General features: G+C 43.9%; 1 protein-coding gene across 6 annotated transcripts in view; it reads left to right on the top strand.

Annotated features, from left to right (window-relative positions):
- Window positions 1-23150, top strand: part of WWOX (WW domain containing oxidoreductase) — an 894507-nt gene that overhangs the window by 38379 nt on the left and 832978 nt on the right. For all 6 annotated transcript variants that reach the window (XM_037144727.2, XM_037144726.2, XM_053666609.1 and 3 more), the window contains exon 5: window positions 11804-11910. In XM_037144727.2, coding sequence (XP_037000622.2) covers window positions 11804-11910 — 107 coding nt within the window. The remainder of the gene's footprint in view (window positions 1-11803; window positions 11911-23150) is intronic.

Raw genomic sequence — 23150 nt, 5'->3', positions numbered from 1 at the left:
TTGTTTAGGAGAGTTTCTTTAGCAAGTTGTAGGTCCCTGGGGGACCCAGGCCGTGTAATCACTGAGTGTGTATACCAAGGCCTTCAAGCTAGTGATGATTCTCTGTGCCTTGTCTGCGCATCTGGCCTGTGGAAGAAGGAAGTGAAGTGAAGACTTTGCTTTACTGCTTCTTCTGAAAGCCAGTGTTACAGGTACCTTCACCTAGGATGGCTACGGACTGTTTATTACAAGGGAATGCACCAGAAGCAGAAACTTAGGTCTCTTTTGATGTTGCTGTTGTTTTTAGAGTTTTTAGAGGATTGTAGTCACTCACTAAATATTTCTTCAACTGAATTGGAAAAAGGTGGTTTAGATTCCATTATGGCATGATCTAAGGATGATAACTAAATTATCACTAGCTCCAATGCTGAGCTTATTTTTAAAATATGTATAGATACGGGTAATTAATATGTAGAAAGATGTAAGTTAGGGTTGTATTTGGTGGGATTTTTGTTAATTATAAATGGAAAAAGTGTGCCATTTTATTTAGAAATGTTAATTTCCAGTTATGCAAAAACCTTATAATTTTATAATCAGTGTTACATGCCCTTATCACTATACAAATTTGCATTACTCTAATGATTATGAAACTACATTTTATTAAAATTGTATAAATATTGGGGCCTTCTTTAAATGAAAATCATATTTTAGGAGCTTTCTTGTAATCCATGACCTTTCTTCCTCCTACCCTCCCTCCCTCCTCCTCTCCTCTCCTTCCTTCCTTCCTCCCTCTTTCTTTTTTCCATCACTAACCTTGAAAACTCACCTCACAGGTTCATTGCCATCCCTGTTTACATATGAAGAAACTTCAGTATACAGGGTTTAAATGACTTGCTCAGGATAGTGCTTGGCAGAGCCTGGTTTTGAACCCAGGTTACAAGTCACAGGCCTAAATTATTTTTGAAAATTTTATTTAGCTTTGAAAAAATACATTTTTAAGTTGAATTGAGATGGTGTCAGTGTTTGTATTCTAAAAAGGCAAAGCAACAACAGAAATACACATAGCCAAACCACTGGTAGACTTTATAAACCTAAATGTGATTACATTAAATTATCCTATGAGAGGGTGACCTGGTTATACAGATTGTCAGGTATACTTTTTTTCCTAATGATGACAAGGTAAGGCTTATTCTTTAATGAGGTGTTTTGAGTTAAACTTAATTTGCTTTCCATTTTGTCTTTTTATTGTGCATTTTGGGCACATCTTTCATTTCAGTCATTATCTCCCCTTCACCAACTCCAGTTACCGATTTTGTTGCCCAGTAAGCAGTCGCTGATTCTAGGACGTGGCCATAGGGAACACAGGGTTAGTGGGACTCTCCCTCGTGTCTAGGTTCGACGGCTGAATTTAGGTCGTCCTTCTGAGAAGTCACATCTTAAAAAGTTATAAGTGATGTGGAATGAAAAGCCAGTCTGGCCACTTTAAAAGTGAGCCTTACACAATGAAAGACTACTGGAACGAAAAGAAGAAGAAACGTTACTTTTTGCGGCAACATGGGTGGACCTGGAGAATATTACGCTAAGTGAAATAAGTCAGTCAGGGAAAGGCAAGCCTGTATGATTTCATTCATATGTGGAATCTAATGGACAAACTGAACAAGCAAAATAGGGACAGACTCATGGATGGAGAGCGGGCTGACATCTCTGGGGCGGGGGGTGTTAGGGAGTGGAAGGGTCAAGGAAGAAGGACTCACGGACATGGACAGCAATGTGGTGGTTGTGGGGGGAGGGGGTATAAGGGGGATAAATGGTAATGGGAACCATACAATAAAAATAAATTTAAAATAAAAGAAAATAAAAGTACACCTTAGAAAAGTGCCGAATTTTCCCAGCCTGCTGTTTCCAGTACCTCCACATGACTTTGAGAGCATAAAGAATTTGATCTTTTTGAGAGGCACACTAATATGCCACTTTTTTGAAAGAGGGGAGCCAAGGTTGGTTTTAAAAAAGGTGGAGTTGGGGGAGACTTGAATTAGAAAGGTAGTTGTATTGCCAGCATCGATGATGCAGGGTGGAGCAGGGTTTTCATTTCTGGCAGCTCTCAATGGCATGAAGACAGGCTTTTTTAAAAACAAAAAACAGAAAAACAGTCCCTTCCTAAGCACTTCTTAATTGACAGGAGTGGAAAATATGTTGGGAGACCAGCTGATCATGCCCCACTGGTAATTAAGAAACTAGGAGAATGGGGTCTCTTTTTGGACAAGAGTGGGAGCAGGACCTTCGCGGTCACCCGTGTTCGCTCTAAATCAAAGAGCCCCATCTTGAGCAGACGGCCCAGCAAGGAGGCCGTGGTCCTGAAAGGAAATCCCGGCCCAGCTGTGAAAACAATGAGCTGCTCAGGAATATAGTACAGATTCAGAGCTGGGTTCTCTTCTCCTCTTGAACTGGCTGTAAATTAGTCCATCAAAGTAAAAAAGGCCTAACTTCAGGGTAAATCCTTCCACTTCTAAACACCAGAAACACTTCGGTTCTTTTAGTAGATGCTGCTGTGAGTGTGGGACTCAAAAGAGGTGACACTGTGGGGGTGTGTGGGGGTGTGTGAGATTGTTAGTTACAGGCTTGCTCTCCAAAGAACCTTAACCTGAGGCAAACAGCATGTGCTGGGTTTGAAACCATAGAACCATATTGCATTCTTCCCTTCATTAATGCCAGTGAGTGAAGAATTTGCATCTTGTTGGGGCCTTTAAAAGATATAGTGGTCTCTGTCCAATCAGCAGGATTTCAATTTTTTTTTTTTTTACCAAGAAGCCTTTGTTTTTGTTTCTTCTACTTCACCCTGTTTTAATTTTTCTTCCTAAGGCTCTGGGCCAAGTTTATAAAAGTGCCATGTACATTTTGTTAAAAAGATCCAGTGTGGCATTCCTTTCTCCTTATTTGGAAAGGGGCGGTTGCTCCTTATCTTTGACTTTAATAAAGACATTCCTTGGAAGTTTGGCACTGAAGGCTTTTGGAAATTAAAGAAAAATTTGAGGAAAATTTTTAATGGCTATGGTGTTAAGATCGCCCCATGTAAAACGACTTACCAGTGGAGAGCATATGGACAAAGTTAAATTGAGTCTGTACTTGTAAGTTATTGACCTTGGAGAACATGGAGAGAAACTATTACTATGGATTAGTTATCCATCTCTCTTCCACAGAGAGATGTTTGTGAAAGCAAAGGATGGTTCTGAGCCCTGTGATGAAATAAATATTAAATAAGAGAGAAGATAATGTGTCACAGTTTGGGGACAGGTTCCATGTACTAAGTACATTTACATCATTAAGTAGCTGAAGAGGCCTTGACACAAAGACTTGGAAAGGAAATAGGCATTGGTTGGCTGTTGACACTGAGGCCCATACATTTGGACCATTTCTCTCTCTTTCAGCAGGACAACTGCTTGGTAAGTTTAGTTTAAATTATACAAATGCAAAAAATGTAAACATACCCCATAAGAATCACAAAGGATATATATCAAATCCTGTAAGCCATGTTTAACAGATACAGTAAGCAGACAGTTGGGCTGGTGAGCCATGTTTCCAGTGGGGTTTTTTTTTTGCCCTGAAGGAGCTCCGAGTTTGTGCCTTTAACTGCACAGGGTGAGTTTGGGGCCTGGTGGGGAGATTACCTGCTGTGAACTTAGGGCCACGCCAGTTGCGGGGCCTCCTCCTTTTTTGCCCTCTGATCCTGTGAATCCCTTAGCCTCCGGGACTGTTGCTTTCCTCATAGAAGAAATAAGGACAATGACACTTAATAGGTTTTTGTAATGTGTGCCTTAGATGAGGTAATGTGTTTCAGAAGGCACCTGACGTAGGACCCAACGCAAAACAGTGCTCCTGTGTCCGCCAACATGCATTCCTTCGAAGGTCTTGTCTAAAAATCAGATGCTCAAAAAATGTAGTATTTGGAATGGAAATAGGTCTTTTTCCATTCTCACATGCTCTCATTTCTCTGTATTCACATTTGTAAAGCCATATAAATTATCAACTATCATTCTGTTTTTATTCGTAGTTTCCTTTTATAATAGGCATGTAAGCATGTGTGAAAACTTGAAACAGCATCGATGTTCTCAAATGCAAAATAAGTCTTTCTTGCCCAAGTAATCAGTGTTCACACATATTAAGCACGTGCCCTTCCTACCTTTGTGTTTTAACAGTTGGATCGGATCCTGTCTGCATGCCATTCCGTGCTTTGATATTTTTGTTTTTGATTAAGGTTACATGCAGATATTTTCTTGTGCCTGCATCTTATCTCACCTCATATTTTATTGTATTGTATTGTATTGTATTGTATTGTATTAAGATTTTACTTATTTATCTTTAGAGGGGAAGGGAATGAGAGAGGGAGAGAAATATCAATGTATGGTTGCAGGGAAATGGCCTGCAACCCAGGCATGTGCCCTGACTGGGAACTGAACTGCGATTGTCTGGTTCGCAGGCCCGCGCTCAATCCACTGAGCCACACCAGCCAGGGCTAGCTCACCTCATATTTTAAACTGCAGCACAGTATTCTGTTCCATGCGTGCCATGGAATTTATTTAACCTCACTAAAGGGCATTTAGGTTGATTTCAGGTTGTTGGCTGTTACAAACAGTGCCTGTTGAATATTCCTCTCATATTTTTGCTCATGTGGGCATGTTTATTTGTAGGATAAATTTCTGGATGTGGAATAGCTGGGTCAAGGGCTCGTCCATGTACAACTTGAGAGATACAGCCCAATTGCCCCCAAAGATGTTGAGCCATTTTGTGGTCTCCCCTCCTCCTCCCTCCTGTGAACCTGTGTGGCTGTCCGGTTCCCGCATACCCTTTCCCACTCCGATACTGCTCAGTCTGGTTGCCCTGGCGCAGCCTGTCTTCACTGGGCCTGACTAAACCCATGTTGATTCTAATCTTCAGGCCTTTTCCTGACTTGGATTCTTAACACTCGGGACTCTGCAGTGTCACGGGCAGGTCGGATGAGAACTTACTCAACCAGCTCAGTGGCAGCACGAGTCCTGGGCAGTCACTTGGAATTTACGACACAGCTTTACAGAACAGTCTACTGCCCAAAGCATGTGACTGCGGCCTGGTGACATTTCAAAAAGGTGTTCCACATCAGCTGAGCAGTCCTGCTTTTGTGCTTTCATCTCTTGGCATCTTTCTTTGGCATATATTTCTATTTGAGATCTATTTATGTTATTGGGAGGATTTAGGAACCTCTGTGTGGCACTTGTTGCTAGCTGTACATAACACACACATTTAAAAGCAAAGGCTGGTTATGACTTATTTTCCTCCAGAGAGACCCGTATAGTTTTGTGATTTGTTAAGAGTTGGCCGCTGTGGTTAGTGTTTAGTGAGCACAATCTATAATACTTTGGACCTCAGAACTATGTGACTGAAATGGTGTGTAAGGTACATGGCATCATTCAAGTAATTAAAGTGACTGTAGACACAGCAGTGTGGATTACCTGGTTACTGTACTCGCGACAGTGACCTTACAGTGGTGGTGGCGGTGTGTCCAAAACTCCACCTGAAGTGCCCTAGGACCATTAGGTTTCCTATCATGGTCAGTGTCATGTCACCGAAATTTCATGAACATTAATCAGATCAATTTGGAAAGAAAGGGTATTTCTACTTATAGGAAAATGTAGGAGAAACTTGCATCCTTTAAGCTACTGGTTCAGTAACTCAAAAGTTGTCCCCAAATTTGAACTGCCCCCATGTCTAACTCAAGACATTAAGTCGATCTTCTGGCTCTGTCCACGAGGGCAGATCTCCAGGGAGGGAGGTGGCTTGTGCTGCGAGATTCTGCAGCTTGTTGGTTGGTTCCTAAAGATGCTTCAGCGATCTGTGCCTATAGTAGAAGGCGGGGGGGGGGGGCACCGTTTCTGTGGCCTTTTTATTGTGTGCAGTTACAAGTAACATTTGTCTCCAGTGTTTCACAATTATAAATTAATAATAACAACCCATTAGAAATTATGGCCATTGCAAGGCCCCAAACTCCTTTGGGCATCTTAATAAAAATGATAATTAAAACCATAATTTACAGTAAATGGGGACACTGCCCAAGTAAATCCACAATATGGAGAAAATTAAAAAACTCAGACCCGAGGAAGCTTCCTGGCCCTGGGGAGAAAAATGGCCTTGCTCTTAGCTCCTACTTCAGTGGGAGCATTGTCACTAATTGCTGGGCCTGGGTTCTGTGTGTTGGAGATATCGGTGACTCTATCCCTGTCCATCCTGAGTACAGTGTGTCTCACTGGGTGTGGCCACTGCCCCACCCCCTACTACCTCACACATACCCCCTCTCCTGGCTTTGCATTTCTTGTCCGAGTAATCTGTTGCCACCCCGGGGCCCAGCTGGTGTCCTCGGAGACCTCGGGTACTCTTGCAAGTGCAAACTCAGACAGTCATCAGGCTTTGTAGATCTTTGCTTCCCAAATGGTTTTCTAGTTTCCCTTTAGCTGTTCAGCATGGCAGGGCACGTCATCCCCTCCCAGCTGGTCACAAGACTTCAGTGTCTTCAGCGAGTCCATCTTCTACCTGACTACCAGAGGTAACTGAAATGGATAAAATAATAATAATAATTTGTAGTGCTGCTCCCTGCCCAAGTTCTTTCACACACTCACTGCCACGTGCAAAACAGCTCCACAGTTTTAGCTTGGTGTCCAGGGTTTCATCTTCCACTGTGTTTCCCTCATTCACCTGCGGCCCCTTGCCAGCCCTTGACCTTGCTTTGCCGTGCACCTTTTCTTTACTGCTTGTCTGGTTCATTTCTGTGTCCTTTGGTCTCAGTGTATTTCTGGCTACCACTCAGTGGCATTTGGGAAATGCAAAGAAGGGCAAAGGAACTTGCACCATGTGTCCAAATTCCTGCAGATCCCCGAGTCCTCACCCTTGTGTTTCTCCGTGCAAAGCCGAGTGCTGCTGCCAGGCCTTCGGAGGCCCGGCCAGCACGCTGACTCCTCACGCTTTACAGCGTGGGTGTGACTCGGCCGAAATAAAGTCTCAGGCAGGTCAGTGTGAAACGTTTTTGAGATCGGACAGTTTGGGCATGAGCATTTTGATTGAGGCCGTTTTGTGGCAGGGCCTGAGCCATCGTCTCTGGCAGAAGTCTTCCAGAGAGTGTGCGTCTGAGCATCAAAGGCCCGCAGTGTCCTGGCAGGTGTGTCAGCAGTGTGAGTGGACACTGTGGTCACCAGGCAGCGCAGACCCCATCTGTAGCCTGTGGCAGCAAGCGGGCTTGGGGGCCCTGGTGGTAAGCTTTTTCAGAGAAGTTGGACATCTACTTTCGGCTATGTAAGCTTCCTGATTTTCTTAATGCTGGCAACTAATGCCTCTTGGAAGGGGAGGGGGGGGGGGGGGAAGGGAGGGAGAGGAGGGGGGAGGGGGAGGGAGGGGGGGGAGGGGGGGGGGGGAGGGAGGAGGGGGGGAGGGGAGAGGAAGGGAAGGAGGGAGGGAGGGAAACAATGGTGGACCAAACAAAACAGGTCCATGGGCTTGATTTATCCCCTGATCACCATTCTAGAGAGTGAGAACTAGTGTAAGAGAAGCAGGTATTTATTATTTTGGGGGTTATGTTTTACTTTATGTGGTACTTTGATGTCTGTATGCAAGGGCTAAATAAAACCCAAGGTAGGGAGATATTGAACCTCCATGGCCACTTAATTTTCCTGATCAAATCAGATGTGATGAGAGTTGAAAAAGGATGCTGCCCATTGTTTCAAAATGTGTTTCTTGATTCTCTTTGTATTATTACCTTTAAATATTCTTCGGAACACAGTCTTGCCTCCTCTGTGCAGTTAACCTGGCTCAATTTAAACATTGTCATACAGTTAATTTTTTATAAGAGGAATCAGGTTATTAAATTTAGTAAACCACTGCCTTCGTTATTTTGCACAGACTTTGGCACTGTGCAGAATTGGCTTAGCACTACTGCATTTAGCTAATGAAACCGGCCACGGCTGTGGTGTTACGGGGGGGGGAGGGATGCTGTTCTGGACGTGTCCAGGACTTGTGCAGTAGGTAGCATTGTTAAACTTTTTAAGAAGTCCATGCTCCAGAAATACAGGTTACTATAAATATGTCGTGGTCCTTCCTGGTAAGCCATCTTCTTTTGAAATATCCATGCTTTACTTTTTCTTCAAAGGCGATTATAAAGCATAAGGAAATGGAGTTATCTGTAGCAGCGGCTTTTAAGAGTAGACTAGCAATATGTAAGGCATTGCTTAGGTAACGGAAGATGGGAGGCCCACAGCGCGATGTCCCAGGACGCAGGGACAGGCGGCTCAGCCATGACCACAGTAGACTGGGTGCCAGCTGTGGCCACAGCCTGCTGCTGCCGTCACATCAGGCGTGTTCTTTCCGGCAATAAAAAGTCCTTCGCCAGAGGTTATCTTCTCAAGCGGGGTCGCATAACTTAACAGGCTTGTTTGGGAAAATGAATTTTGATAGAGAAAGGCCATGATTTACCCTGGCAGATTTCCAGGTAGTGCCGTTCAAAATGGCAGTGAGGTATCTTTGTAGGATTTTAATATTTATTCATTAGGAAGGAAGTTAGGGGGTCATCAGAATTGTTGGAAACAATTTGGATTGTTTTAATATAGCCGAGAATTATAGCTTGTTAACGACCTATAAGAACCATTCACTCCTTTGGCAGGTATTTATGAATCCGACTGGGCGTGAGTCCCCTGGGGTAGAGAGATGAAAAGGCAAAGAGCTAGTTCACAGCTAACCTGGTAAACTGGACAAACAAAGCCCTGCCTGGCCCCGCACTGTGTCTCTGCTCTTTCTGTCCCTTAGAGCTGTGGCCACTAACAAATGACTAAGCCTCGTGTCCACCGTGTGTCTCCCCACTCTGCTACATCATTTTTTTTCTTTTTATACTTTGATGAAAACTATTTCCAGTAAGATCTGGATGTGTAAAGCCCTGGGACTGCAAGGGAAGTCATTTTTGGCCACTTCATGTCGCCTCCATTTGGCTGTCAGTGTTTCATTAGCCTGATTGGTGCAGCCCATCAGCCGGCCAGATTTTGTCCCATGTGGTTTTGGAACCGTGCAGTATCGGCAATACCTGGCGTTTTCCTTCCCTCTCTTTCCCCAAATGAAGTAGGTACGCACCTTCTGATTACTGGTGGTGAGGACTGACATTGGCATCAGGGATCTAAGTGAGGAAATTTCAATTATTGTCTTCTTGCCTGCTGGCTTGGAGAGGTGGCTTTTAGCACCTGCACCACGTGTACCAAAGAGGAGGCAAACAGACTTAGGTGTCGAGTAATTCAGATCTGAAATCTCTTGCGTGTTATTTTAATATCAGATTCAAGCACAGGAGGTTATCTGTAGGTAGTGGAAAGTGAATGTCTTGGGCTCCAGAACTTGGCATGATCTGAAAAATGACTTAGGTTATCTCAACAATGAAATTCGAGTGTGTTCCAGTATTTAGACAAATGGAATGATGCATCATGTAGCTAATTTCTTTAAATTCTGGTTGATGTTAAAGCCAGTCAGCTCTTAGAAGCAGATCTAGGAGAGAATTTTAATTTTTAGTCCTAAAGACTATAGTGTATTTTGTAGGTCATACAAATCAGAGAAGCAGTAAAAGACTTTACAGCAAGGATTTTGGAAAGAACTGGGGAGCAACACTGTTTTCCACCTACTATGGGTTATGTTAGGCTCTTAGTGTATGTTTATTATTTACCCTTCCATTTTATGAAAAGAAAACTGAGTTTCTGATGAGTTAGAGACATAGCCTTAGGTCCCATAACTTACAAATAGCCAGAGCTAAACAAATAGCCAAGTGTGCCAAACTCCGGAGTCTGAATCTCCTACTGGGCTGTGCTGGCTTCCCCTGAGAACGAGTTTCTGTAAGTAGACTGGCCTCCACGGAGATTAGCTACATGGAAGGGACAGGAATGAATGAACTGTGCTAGGCTCATGTGACAGTCTCAGCAAGATAACGATGCTCGGATTTTTCACACATAGTAATATTATTTGGGAAACAATAATTTATGGTCATTTGACATGACTTCAGGCGAGTCACAGTGCCGCCTTTTCTGGTAAAACTGATTTCTTCGTGTTCGCAGTGTGCTCTGTATCAGCCGTTGCCAACCTTTGGCACCAGGGACGGGTTTCACGGAAGACAGTTTTTCACCTATATCTTAAGTTTATTGGTGTAAAGTTGATCACCATATCTTCTTAAGTCTCTTTCGGGTTTGCAGGATCTGTAGTGATGCCCCTTTGTCCATCCCGGATGTTGCCCGTCTGTGAGCTGGTGTGCACACCTCTATGTGAGCCCTCTGTGAGTCTTGCTAGCCCTTTCTCCATTTCTTTTTGAGGAAATGCCTTTGGCTTCTTGGTTTCTCTGTATCTTATGATTGCTTTATTTTTATTAGTGTTTCCGTTTATTTTTAGTACATTCCTTCTACTTTCTTTAGGTTTCATCATCTGCTTTAAAGATTTTCTTACTTAACAGACACTTAGCTCATCTTCTGTTTTAATATACATATGTAAGGCTATAGATTGTCCTTTATTCATGGCTTTAGCTCTGTCCCATAAGCTTTGATAAGCAAAATTTATGTAATCTTTCATTTTAAAATATTTTCTAATTTTCATTGCAGCGTTTTGAGTCATAATTTCTTATTTAGTTAATGTATTACTTAGTTTTCAGTTAGGGGAATTTCCTAGGATGTTGTTATTGATTTATAATATTATTCCATTTTGGTACAAAGGCACACTTCAGGGTTAATCCTCTGAAGTCTGTTGAGACTTGCAAAATTTTGGCCCTGCTTGTGGTCAGTTTTGGTGAATATTCCTTAAGTACTTGAATGTACATTTTGCTGTTGTGTTCAGTGTTTAGCATATTTAGTTATTTCCAGTTTATCAATTGTGTAGGTTCAGATGTTCTTTATATTTCCTATTAGCTTATTTTATATTATTGATGTTAAAAAGTCATCATTCTGATTATGAATTTTATCTATTTTCTCCTTTTAACTCTGTCCATTTTTGACATACATACACAGTTAGGTACATGAATATTCAGAATTGTTGCATATTTCTGGTGGACTAGAACTTAGTATTATGAGATATTCAACTTTTTTCTCATATGACTTCTTTTGTTTCATGTTTACGTGGTTCGTTCTTTCTCATCCTTTCACTTTTAACTTTCTTATTGTTATGTTTAAGTATGCAGACATAACACATACACTCTTGTAAGGAGCATAGTGTATGTGTGTTTTATCTAGTCTGACAATCTGTCTTTTGATTGCATTTTTTTTTGACACAACTGGTTGTATCCTGGGCTCTCAGCCTGGCTCCCCAATCCGGCTCTTACTGGCTGAGTGGCATGGCACAACCTGTTTTGCTTAGTTATATATGCACATGTATATATGTTACATATGTTTTGATGTCAGTTTTTAGTCCATTGATATTTAATGTAATTCCAGGTATATTTGGGTCTGGGGTTAAGTGAGCACCTTATTATCACTCTGTTTCTGGGGCAGGTTTTCTCAGCCTCAGCACAGTTGGCATTTGGGGCCAGATGACTCTTTGTTATGGGCGCTGTCCTGTGCATCCTGGGGTATTTTGTAGCATACCTGGTCTTTATCCACTAGATACCTATAGCACGGCATCCCGACTGTGGCCTCTAAAAATGTCTCTAGACCTTTACAACTGTTCCGAGGGGAAACGTGCCCCTGGTTGGGAACCCCCAGGGCAAAGTATGCAGTGCTCACTACAGGCCGCGCATCATGACTCAGTGTTTTGTGTTTGTGTCTTCTAATGGTGACTTTTCTGACTTCCCTTTGAACCGTAGGCTTTGAAACTGCCAAGTCTTTTGCCCTCCACGGTGCTCACGTGATTCTGGCCTGTAGGAACTTGACGAGAGCCAATGAAGCCGTGTCGCGCATTTTAGGAGAATGGGTAAGCAAACACCTGACTCTTTTTTTAATTGCCACATACACACGCTGGGGTAAACACATGGAAGTTTTAGTAGAGTGCATAGAGTTTATTGCTCTTAGAGTAATGTTTTATTTATTTTTAAAGCCATATTCACTTTGTTTACTTAATGAATCAAAGGGACAAGCAAACCTGTTATCATCCACACATTTGTTTAGAGTTCACTGTCAATGTCCTCTGCTTTATTAGTCAGAGGTTTGAAAATGTTCACTCATCTAGATCACTTATTAAGAAAACTAAAATGTGGTTAACGCCCCTGAACCCAACTAAGGTTGTTAGACTCATGGTGTTGGGTCTAGAAAGGAGCAGAGTTTAACCCTGCCTCTGGCCTGCCCTCTTTGCTGTTTTCTCTCTGTGCAGATGTTGGTATTGACATGTATGTACATGAATGTTCATCATGGGCTTGCAGTGCTCTTGGGGCTAAGGAGAGAGCACTGAACAAAACAAAATCCCTACACCTTCTAGACCATGAAGGGATAATTGCTTTTTATATTTCCCATAATGTGAGGCTGTTATAAGTACAGTGAAAGACAAGGAAGGAATGCGAGGGGTAAGGAGGGACGGTGCAGATCTTTCAGATTGGGTGGTTGGCAGAGACCCCTCCAAGCTGTGACATTTGATTTGAAACCTGGATGAAGTGGAGAAGTGAGCTCTGCCAGTGTCAGGGGAGAAGTTTTTAAGCAATGGGAGCAGCATGTGCAAAGGCACAGAGGTCGAACATGCCCAGAGGACTCAGGCTCAGAGGAAGGCTAGGGTGGCTGGAGCCAAGTGGAAGGGGAGGAGGTTGCAGAGAGGCTCCAGGGGTGTCATGTGGAGCCTCGGAGACCAGGGTGCAGGAGTCATCTGAGGGTCTGAGCCAAGCGTGACACAGTCTGACTCATTTTTTTTTTTAGCATGATCACTAGGCCTTGGTGTGACGTGTAGACCACATCCATTTATTTACTTGTAATTTATTTACATTTTCATGAGGCGCACCACTGTCACAGGTACTGGGGCCTACTGTTAAGGAAAAACATATGTCCCCACGGTCGTTGTAGAACTCTTCAGCTTACAGTGGAAGGCGGAGTTAATCAAAGCACTATAAACCTCCGTGGAAACGTGACATAACGGTACATGGTAGTCTGAAGTGCATGGTGCTCCAATGGGGAGACTAATGCCAGGGAGTGGGGGGCATCGGTGTCCCCAAGGAAGAGTTAACTGAGCTGAGATCTCAAGGAAGACTAGGGAGCAGGTGGGAGAAGGGGAAGGTTGTGCCAGGCAGAGGAACGGGAGGCAGAGGGGAGAGGATGGTCATGTGCCTGGGAGCAGAGCGTGAGAGGGGCTGGAGCGCCCTTGTCCAGACAGGACCGTCTTCGTTTTCTGAGCACCGTGGGAGATTTCTTGCTGCCTGAAGAAATAGACCATGGTTTGTGGAAGAGAAGGCCTGGGGTGCTGGACTGAAATTATATGAAAGTCAAGAAAAGGAAGATTTGTTTCTGCTTTTTCAAGCAGAATTTAAAATTCATTATGTTTCAAATGAGTCTTAATCTCACTGGATTCATTATTTGGAGGTAAATTAAGAATACAAAACAGAGTCTATTTTTCCTGATTATCTTAGTGTCTTTCTAACTCCCAAGTTAAAAAAGTAATAGCCTCTATAGGTGGTACAGTAGTAATTTTTAGAATTGTATAAAGAGAAAAAATGGTAATATATAACTATGGTTTGTATCTTTACACAAGATGAGAAGGTGTTAAATAAAAAGAGAATGTCCCTTTCAGTCCTTCTCTTGGAAGGTATTATTAACCTTCCTTGTGTATTCTTCCAGGAACATTTTGTATCTACTCAAAAAAATACACACAAAATGTACTTTGATTTTTTTTTTTTTTTTTTTACTTAATACTCTAGCTCTTTTCTTATCTTCCTCTTAGAGATCCACCCCACTGTTCTTAACTGCTGTACAAGAGTCCATCATGTGCTTGGGCTGCAATTGGTTTAACCAAAAGTCCCCCCTTTTGGAGGGCATTTGGGTTGTTTTCCTTGTTTTGCTATTCCAAGTGATACCCTCTGGAAGTTCAGGCTCTCTTGCATTTTCATTCAAAATAGGGTCTCAACTACGGTGCAATGAGTGTTCTCGATACATAGTCTTGTGAGGACACCCACAAAAATAGGGCAGAACCTGACCAGCGGGCTCACTGACTCGGGGGCAGAGTTTTTCAGTTTCGGTAGCAGTTTCCTGGGTGAGCACCCGGTGCGATGTGCCGGTGCCCATCCACACCCTCGGTGCAGAGGAGCGCCCAGCACCAGACAGGGTCAGGCTTGTAAAATTTTGCCCATTGATGTTCTATTTAAAGCAGAAAAATCAAATTCCAGTGGCCCTCGTGATACTGTAATAACCATATTATCCAATAATATTACTGTTTAAACCAGTCTTGGAAGGTAATGCTAAAGCACAATTATTTATTCATTCTAAAAATTTTCTTCTCTTTTCCTTATATATGAAAATGGAGTCATCTGGATTTATCCCATTACAGCTGTTGTTTGGTGCCTAGAGACCCAAATTCCTGGACTTGCCCCAACCAACTACGGGACTTTGGGAAATCTTTCAGTCTATTCGGTGCCTCAGTTTTCTTGTCTGTAATGAAGAAGGTTGAATGGGACGATCTCAAAGACTCACCATTCAGTTTTCCTTCTTGCATTTTAAGCCATAACTGGGTACCTGAGAGTCAGTTTCAGATGACAGGGTTTATCATTGTATAGTTTCACTCCCTATAGTAACTTGGGGTTGACCAGAAAACAGCACTCCCAGAAACAAAAATTGCCCTGAAATTTCACTGTCAGGCACATGAGCAAAGGAAATGGGAACAAAAACAAAACTAGTACTTACACATGTTTCAAACATTATAGCATATTTTATAGGTTGTAGACAGAAGAAACTCAACCCTTTTGCCATCTCTCTCATCTGTTTGCTTGTTCTCTGCCAATCCCATTGTACCGTGTTCCCCATTCCCCTGGGTTGTGGTACAGAAGGTCAGAGTTAGCACCAAAAGCTGTCATTGCCATTGCCTATCATTGCCCTGTCAACACAGCACTGAGCGTGGGAGAACTTGCCTTGGCAATCTTTATGTTGAGCTGGCCTTTCAGGCCCTCGCCACACTTCCCCACCCTCAATATGAGCTGGTCCAGTTTCCCTCAGGCCTTTCCTTACCTCATTCCTGTGAAGGGATTTCAACTGTTACATCGTTAAGTACCACCTTCTTGTGTTTCTCAAGGTCAATGTGATCTACTCCAGTTTTCCCAGCTGCTAGCCAGCTTGCGAGTGTTCTCACTGTTATCAGGGATGAATCCTATAACAGTATCAGAACTGAGAGGGTACTGCAACATATTGGTACCTCCCAGGAGATTCTCAAAATGAACCAAAGTTTTTTGTTGAGCAAAAGCTCATTCAGAGGTCTTTAGGCCGTTGGTTTGCATGTGCCAAGGCTCCGTGGGCAATCTCACTTGGCTCGGGTGGTAGAGTTCATGCTTCTCTCCCCAACTTTTTCTTCCCTACCTGGCTTCTCTCTTCCTACCTTCACGTTGCAGTCCCAGAATTGCTCTGTTCCAGAACACTCATGTCTGCCTCCAAGCCAGTGGAACATTGCTCTTATACCCTCCCTGGGGCACCCAGGAACCGCCATTTACATGGTGGGGCAAAGTAGGTTTACAGTTGTGAGGACTCAAAACTCAGAGTTTGTTCGTTTTCCTTACGCACAACTGTAAACCTACTCTTGCCCCACCCTCTACTGTGTCTCTGTCCCGTGCTGTGTCCTGGGCAAGGCCCTTTTTGTCCTTATTCAGGAGGATGCAAAAGCCTGGTTTTCCCTGTTTTACAGAAGAGCCAGTGTGGGGCTCACAAGGGTGAAGAGACTTGCCCAGAGTCACACACGGGAACACAGCCCCTGGCACATCCATCTGTCCTCCGAACCCGAAGTCCCCCTACTCCGCCCCACAGCCTGGCTTTCCACCACAGCCAGCATCAAAGGTATTCACGACCTTTCAAGCTTCGTTTTCAAAATCGTTAGGTCAAACACAAGGTGGCAAACACAAGGCCCACGGGCCAAATCCGGCCTCCACCTTGTTTTATCTGGCCCGGCACCTTGTTTCTGCTCGGGCAGCAGCATCGAGTTCCTTGCCCTTAGTTAAGGAGTAGTTACATTTATACAGTCCTAAAATTACACTTGGCCCTTTGACAGAGGCTGTGAGGCTGATGTGGCCCCCAGTGAAAATGAATTTGACACCCCTGCATTAGGTGCTGTTTGAGTGGTTAAGTTCAGGCTTAATTCTATTTCTCAGGTGAAGCTACTCTGACCTGCCTCCTTGTCCCAAGCATCTCCTTTGCATTGAAAATATCCTTTGTAGAGTTCTCCAGCCACTTTCAGGGCAATCCAGCTGTTTAGTAAAATGTGGCTGAAATGAAAACACATTTCATATGGAATTACATTAAGAGCCTATATATAATTACTGCTACTAATAATGATTTTGTGGGAAAATGTCCTCCTGCTGAGATGTTTTAGATGCTCCAAAGTTACAAACAAGAGAAGAACTGAAGACAATTAAAACTGGATAACACGGATGGACACTGCAGAAGTAAACCACCCTCTTAAAAGGCCAGTCCGTTGGCCATAATTAAACAAGGAGGGAGGATGGGTCCTTCAGCCCCTAGTCATACTTCAGCGAAGCGTCTTGGAGATGGGGTTCCTTGGAGATGGGGTTCCTGGGGTGCTGTCAGGCAGTCCACCATCTGAGGATGGGGTCTGCCTCACTCCCGTCCTCAAGTGGATTGCAGACTGCCTCTGAGGCACATACCTAATATTTTCCTCAGTATTCCAAGGAGCCCATAAGGCTGGCTGAGCAGGAAATTTGCAGTTTATCTTCCTATTTTCAGGATGGAGTGGATTCTCTTTTACTTAGCAGCACTGTCTGGATGTGAGGATATCAGTGAATTCTCTAAATCTGGGGCACTGGTAGGTGTGGCGGAATCCCTGCAGTGCTGTGGTTCTTACTGTCCTTTATTCAACTAGTATTTATGGGACTGGGGTTTTGTTGTTGCTTTCATGGATGCCTGGCATGTCCCACACTCCACACTTCTGAGGGGCATTGTATAGAAAGAACAGTAGCTGATAAGGTATCAAAATGCACTTTATAAACAGTCACAGCAAAACCCCACATCCGAACGTAGGGCTCTTGAAAGGCCTAAGTGGGACTTTCACTTCTTCCTTCCTATCCCCTTGTTATAGTTTCTAAATGTTAGATTCCTAAACCCTGGGGGCTAAAACTTCTGGTCCTGGGAAGGAATGAGGTTGAATAGAGCGGGAACAGATGAGCCTGGGGTCCCCCACATACCTACCAGTTGCACGAAGGAGGAAAGCTGTGGTGCATGAGGCACCAAATGAGGGGGAGGGCTTGTTTTGAGTGTCCAGCCTGCGTCACTTGTGCCAGGCCCTTATAAATCTGTTCATCATGTAAAGAGTGAGACAGGAAGTGTAAGAGAGCTCACTGACCTGGCTGCCCATGTGTGAAATGAGGGGCCCAGTGACTGTTCTGAAGCTCCAGCATCGCCTGGGGACTGAGATAACCAATGAGTTTGGTGGAACTGGGCTGGTATGGCAAGAGGGCCGATGGCCCTGCCTTGGGATTATTATGAGACCCACTCCTCCCAGAGTGCACCTTGGACCCATCCTTTCACCATCAGGGAGAAGTGATCCAAGTATGTTGAGTTTGCTGGGAAGGTTTGGTCCCTGAGAAAGACTCAGAGCCCAGTCTTTTTGGACCTGTCTTTTTAATTGGCCCAGACTTCAAGCCATCCTAGAGACTGGTTAGGGTGACATACCTTTGGCTGGGCCATGCAACAGAGATTCTGCTCAACTGTTCTTGTGTTCTCGTGGTTGCCTGACTGAGAGTTCCAAGAGCTGTGGAGGAGGCAGGCAGGGTGGTCTCAAGATGCCTGCTGGGCAGATGTCCTTTGTGGTGGGCAAATCCTCTTCACTTGAAACAAGTGCTATAACATGTGCTGCATTGCAATGGTAAAGATTAGAAGCAGATCAAGCTGAGACCTTGGACAAATTTCTTAACTTCTCTAAGTCTTCTTTACTTCGTCTATAAAATCCAAATGCTAGTATCTATGTCAAAAATATAGGTGACTCTGAGTACTAAATGCATTGACTGCATGTGTGTTTAACACATTGCACGGAATAGATTGTGTTTAATTAAATGTTGGCTGCTGCTATTAATAACAACATTAACAATAATAATTTCTTATACGTGAGAGAGATGCTTCCTTTTCTTAACTCTCCGAGAAGTTGAAAGAGGAGCTGTAGGGAGGATGGTCATCAGCCTGATTCCATTGGAGTTGCGATGAATTGTTTTTCTGTCTTCATCTGTCTGGACTCCTACATTTTAATAGATGTGTCTTTAGTTCGTTGATTAGTATTTTCCAGTGGAGCTCATATTAGCACTCAACTGTCATTTGAAAAGCCATCTTAATTATTTATGTGATTGCTTTTTCTTTTGTATTTACAAAGAAATATACTTTGCATATATTTAAGGAAGATGATTAAGGGATCAGTCATCAGGAACAGCAAGCAGCGGTTTCTATCAAAATGGTTATTGAGAAAGCAGGGAGATGAGGGGGAAAAGGAAAGATTTATTAGCCGGAGGTAATGGGATGTTCGTGTGTAGGGGAGAAGCACATGCTCTGTTGATTGTAGTCCCATAGTGTGGTGCTGCAGAGACTGAAGCGGTGTAATTATTCTAGTTGTCAATACGGTTGATACTGGGTTTATTTATCTTGTTGGAGTGAAGGCATGTGGAAAGCTGACAGTATTATGTCATATTGCAGCTTCATTTAACACTGGGAATAATGATTTTAATATTATTTTCAGCTATGGAATACTTAGGTACAAACCAGTGTATTAGGCATGTGGGTTCGACATTTTGCTGTGCTTTTAATAAGTACAAACACCCTGTGTTTTCATGACATGGTACTAAGGGGCGATGGGCCAGGATGGTGAGTAATAAATTGCTTGCACTTTCAGGAACAACTGGTGAAATCCAGCTAATTTTAGGCTCCCTCAAATCCATTCATTGACTTTATGATGGTATAGCTTTGACTTTTGCAGTAATTTCCCCAATCTCCTTTGATAATAAGAGCTTAGATCCCATAATTTGCCTTTCTAGATCAAAGGCCAAAGTCGAGATGCCGTCTTTTACGTGATATGTGCGTGTCTTGGGGGAGTCACACAGCGTCGTGGGTCCTTTCCACCCCTCAGGCCTGTCTGAGCTGCAGACCTGTCTTGGAGAAGATGGTCACTGTTCTGTGCATCACACGTTATAGGGCCCATCCTCATTGTTGGCAATGATCTTCAGCTAAACAAAAATATAAAAACTTTAATATTATTAATAGTCACAAGTTATTAGGACAAGTTCATCCTAAATCAGCTGTTAGATCTGTTCCTCATGTCTTTGCTTTAAAAATTGTTTTTTATGTGTAGCGTTGGATTTTCAATAAATAAAGTATGGTACCAACAAGTCTGTGGGCCAGCAAGAGCTGGATAAACCACGTGCTTAAGTCAATAAGTGCATACACATAGAGACAAAGGTAAAGATACACTTCTCGAGTTCTCCCTCAGGATGTTTTTGTTTGCGAAGTGTCACGTTGTTATGGTCCGCTGTGGGTGGGGGTTGGGTATTCATAGTTGTCTCTGGACTAGGTACTGTGCTGAGCATTTAGCAGCAAAATATTTATGTTACGTGTTTGTTAAATCCATTTTGCATGTAAAGCGTTGGAAGCTGGAAGAAGGGAAGAGCCTGGCCTGTGCTCTCACAGCTGACAGCTGTGTGGTGGATGCAGCCCACGAGGCCTTGTTTTTCCAGCCCCAAAGCCATCTTGTTACTCAACCCAGAATTCCTGGCGTGTGTGGTCAGAAGACTGACCTCTCGTTTTCATGGACTTAATCCCAGTCTTCTATTTGGAGAGGTTTGTGTGTTTATGCGTGAATGTTTCTCTGTTCATGATGTGAGGATACCTGTGGTTCCCTAGGAAAGAGAGCTTCACACGTGGCTTTTTGCAACCTGATGGAGCTGATGAAATGTACCAAAGGAAGCTCTCTTCTTCCCAGACTTTCATTTCAAGTGCGTGGTGGACTTACTGCTCTCCTTACGTTGGCTCTTTGACCTTTCTTGTCACAGGCCCAGGAAAGATTCTTTACCAGATAAATTATTCATCTTCCTCGTAGACATAATTGGTTGCTAAAATATTCTGAGTTTTCTCTGTCTCCAGAATGCCTAAAACGTGTGCTTAGTACTTACCCTCTAAGTTTTCCACTTTATTTTTTATTGCGAAAATTTTGCCTTGACCTAATCTTGAGTGTTATTCATTCTTCTTTGATCACCATCTCTGTGTGTTCGCCTTTTTTTTTATTCTGGCCACTGTTCTCAGTCTTGAATAGTACCTTTCAAACTTTATATTCCTTGTAACCTTTGTGTAACGAGGGTTGTGATTAACCGCAGAGTCTGGGAGAGTGAAAGTCAAGCCTAGGAGGCCGGCCCCAAACCATCACTCCCAATCATGTGAAATCCAAAGCAGATTCATCCTTTCATTACTGTGGGGTCCCCTGAGTTCTTATTAAGCAATTTTGACATAGTTTGAAGAGACGGATTTCATCTTCAGATGGTATTCAGCCAATGGTGGAGAGGCCTGCTTCCGGCCACCAGGCACTTAGGCTCTGTTATTTCAAAGGGAGGAAATGTTGGAGGCTGGCTTGCATGTTTATTACGGGGCATTTACAGAGACTCTCGCACGTAGCAGGCGTGAGATTAAACAGAGAGGAGGGACACTCTTTGTGCCATAAAACCTCATATGCGGGACAACCACAGAGGCAGCTACAGGAAGGCCGCCTGTCTCAGAACAGGGCAACAGACACTGCGGTCGGTTAAGGGTTATTTTGAGCTTCCGTTTAAAGTAGGCTGTTTTGTAATTTATAGGAAGGCAGCCCAGTACACAAGCTTTGGAGTCTTGAGATCGAGTTCTGATGCCAACCTATGCTCCCTGGGTATCCCCGCACAAAGTCGGGCATCTCTTTAAACCTTGATTTATTTATCTGCAGAACGGTGTTCACGATGGCTATCAGGGTCGTGGTGAGGGCGAAGTGAAGTGACGTGTAGGCTCTTTTGTACAGAGGCTGGCCCACAGTAAAGACTCAGAAAATGGCAGCTTTGGGGAAGGCCGAGGTGTTCAGCACAGGTCCCTGAGACGGCTCTCAGAAACCTTCCTGGAAGATGCTTCCTCCTCCTGCCCCTCCTTCTCCCTCCCCATCTTCCTCTCCTTCCTTTCACCCCTCCTCCTCTTCCTCCTCCTTCTCCTTCAAATGATCAGAGTGCTAGGATGCAGCCAAGCCTCTTTTTATCTTCCCATTGGTGTGTCAGTTAATACTGAGACAAGCTGGGGTAAAAAGCAGGGGGCGTCTTCTGTCACTGTTGGGCAGAGAGGTGACTGTCCCCGCGCTCCGTGTCCATGTCCTGGTACAGAGCCGGCTGGTCTTCCTCAGGGGCCGAGTTAGTGCAGGAGTGAAGGGGAGCTGGCAGAACCAACTCTGTCCCCAGGGGACTCACCCGGAGCCAGTCCCTGCCCTAGTAAACTGGCAGCGGATGTAGCTAGATTTGAGACCCTGAAAAGAGGAAGCCATCAAAGTGACTGTGGGTGTTTTATAATATGTCCCCGGACAGGGGTCTTATGGCTTTGGCTTAAACTCTTCCAGTGATGGGTATGCCCCTCTCCCTGAAGGCATCCCCTCCTTCTTCTGCACACCTCTTAATTAGAAAATCCTCCCTTATACTGAAGGCAGAATCTTCCACTCAGTGTCTTATACCCGCCTGCCCTGTTCTGCCCCCACATTCCACTGGGCAACCTTCTCATCAGAACCCAACTAATCTCTCAAATTCCCTAAATAATGACGGCAACGTTATTGAAGACATCGGGTTATTAAGAGGTGGCAGTGGGGCTGGCCCTCGCATTTCTTTGCACCCTCTGTCCCTCTTTTATCATTGGGGTTTGGGATGTGCGTGGTAAGGTGTGGCAGCTGGGGAGAACTCCATCTGCTTTGGCTACCCTTTAGCAGGCAACAGATTCGAAGCCCAGATCCACCTCGCCTTCCCTGGACTTAATGAATCAGTGTGAATGAAGAACACAGTCTCTTTTAAATGACTGAAGAGCATGGCATTCGTTTACCCGGTCATTCTCAGATTCTAATTGTTCCAACCACAGTGTGATCTGTACACTGGGTAGCTGGGAGGAACTTCAATGCATCTTTGTAATGGCTTTGTTGGTGTTTATTGAGAGGGACTAATTAACTTTGATTATTGCACTAATATTATGGCACTTTGACAGCCCTTCAGATTTACGACTCTAGGAAAATAAACAAATGAAATGCAGGTGCTGGAGCAGAAAGAATAAGTTATTACTGAACTTTAATTACTTGGAATGTGTAGCCAGGAGAGACTTCGTTGATGAATTACAGGAATGCTTAAAACCTACACCAAAGTATAAGCAGCGTGAAGACAAAATGAAAAGAGGGGCTGGGAGCGTGCTGCTGTTTTTCAGGCAGGAAAGGACAGGATACATCTGCGGTGGCCTCAGGAGCACCCCATTGATCGACCCCTGTGGCTCCAGTCCTGCAGCGGCTTAGGCCGGCAGTGCCCCTCGAAGCCTGGCCCCCGCCCCGCAGTGTCAGCCTCACTGGAGAACTTGTCAGAAATGCAAATTCTTAGGCCCCGCCCCAGACCCAGGGGGTCAGTCTCTGGGGGTGGGGCCCAGCAATCTGTGTTCAGCAGTCTGTGTTTTGCAGTCCTTCCTCGAGATTCTGATACATGCAGAAGTTGAGAAGTTCTGCCCTAAAATTTTCATGTGTTGGACGTTTTTCTTTTATCAAGGGCAGGTACAAATTGTTAGGTTTGCTTATAAAAGTCAAATGTTCTCACAAAAATTTTCAGATACTTTTTAAAAATGGTACAATATTTATTAAACTTCAATTATGTGCTAAATATAGTGGGTGGTATGACAGTTTAGAATATTGTCGTTACCCTTAGGGACTCTACATGTGAGGTGATAATCCTAAGTCATACGCTTGCCAGAACCCGGCGAGCATGGTAAGAGTGGTACTCCTCCAACTCATGAAAGATGCTTTCTTTC

Source organism: Artibeus jamaicensis, unplaced genomic scaffold (assembly GCF_021234435.1).
Source record: "Artibeus jamaicensis isolate MK-2021 breed Jamaican fruit bat unplaced genomic scaffold, CSHL_Jam_final contig_464, whole genome shotgun sequence".
In the NCBI taxonomy this organism is placed as follows: domain Eukaryota; kingdom Metazoa; phylum Chordata; class Mammalia; order Chiroptera; family Phyllostomidae; genus Artibeus; species Artibeus jamaicensis.
Note: the sequence above shows the minus strand (reverse complement) of the source record. Positions and strands in the feature narration are given on the sequence as shown.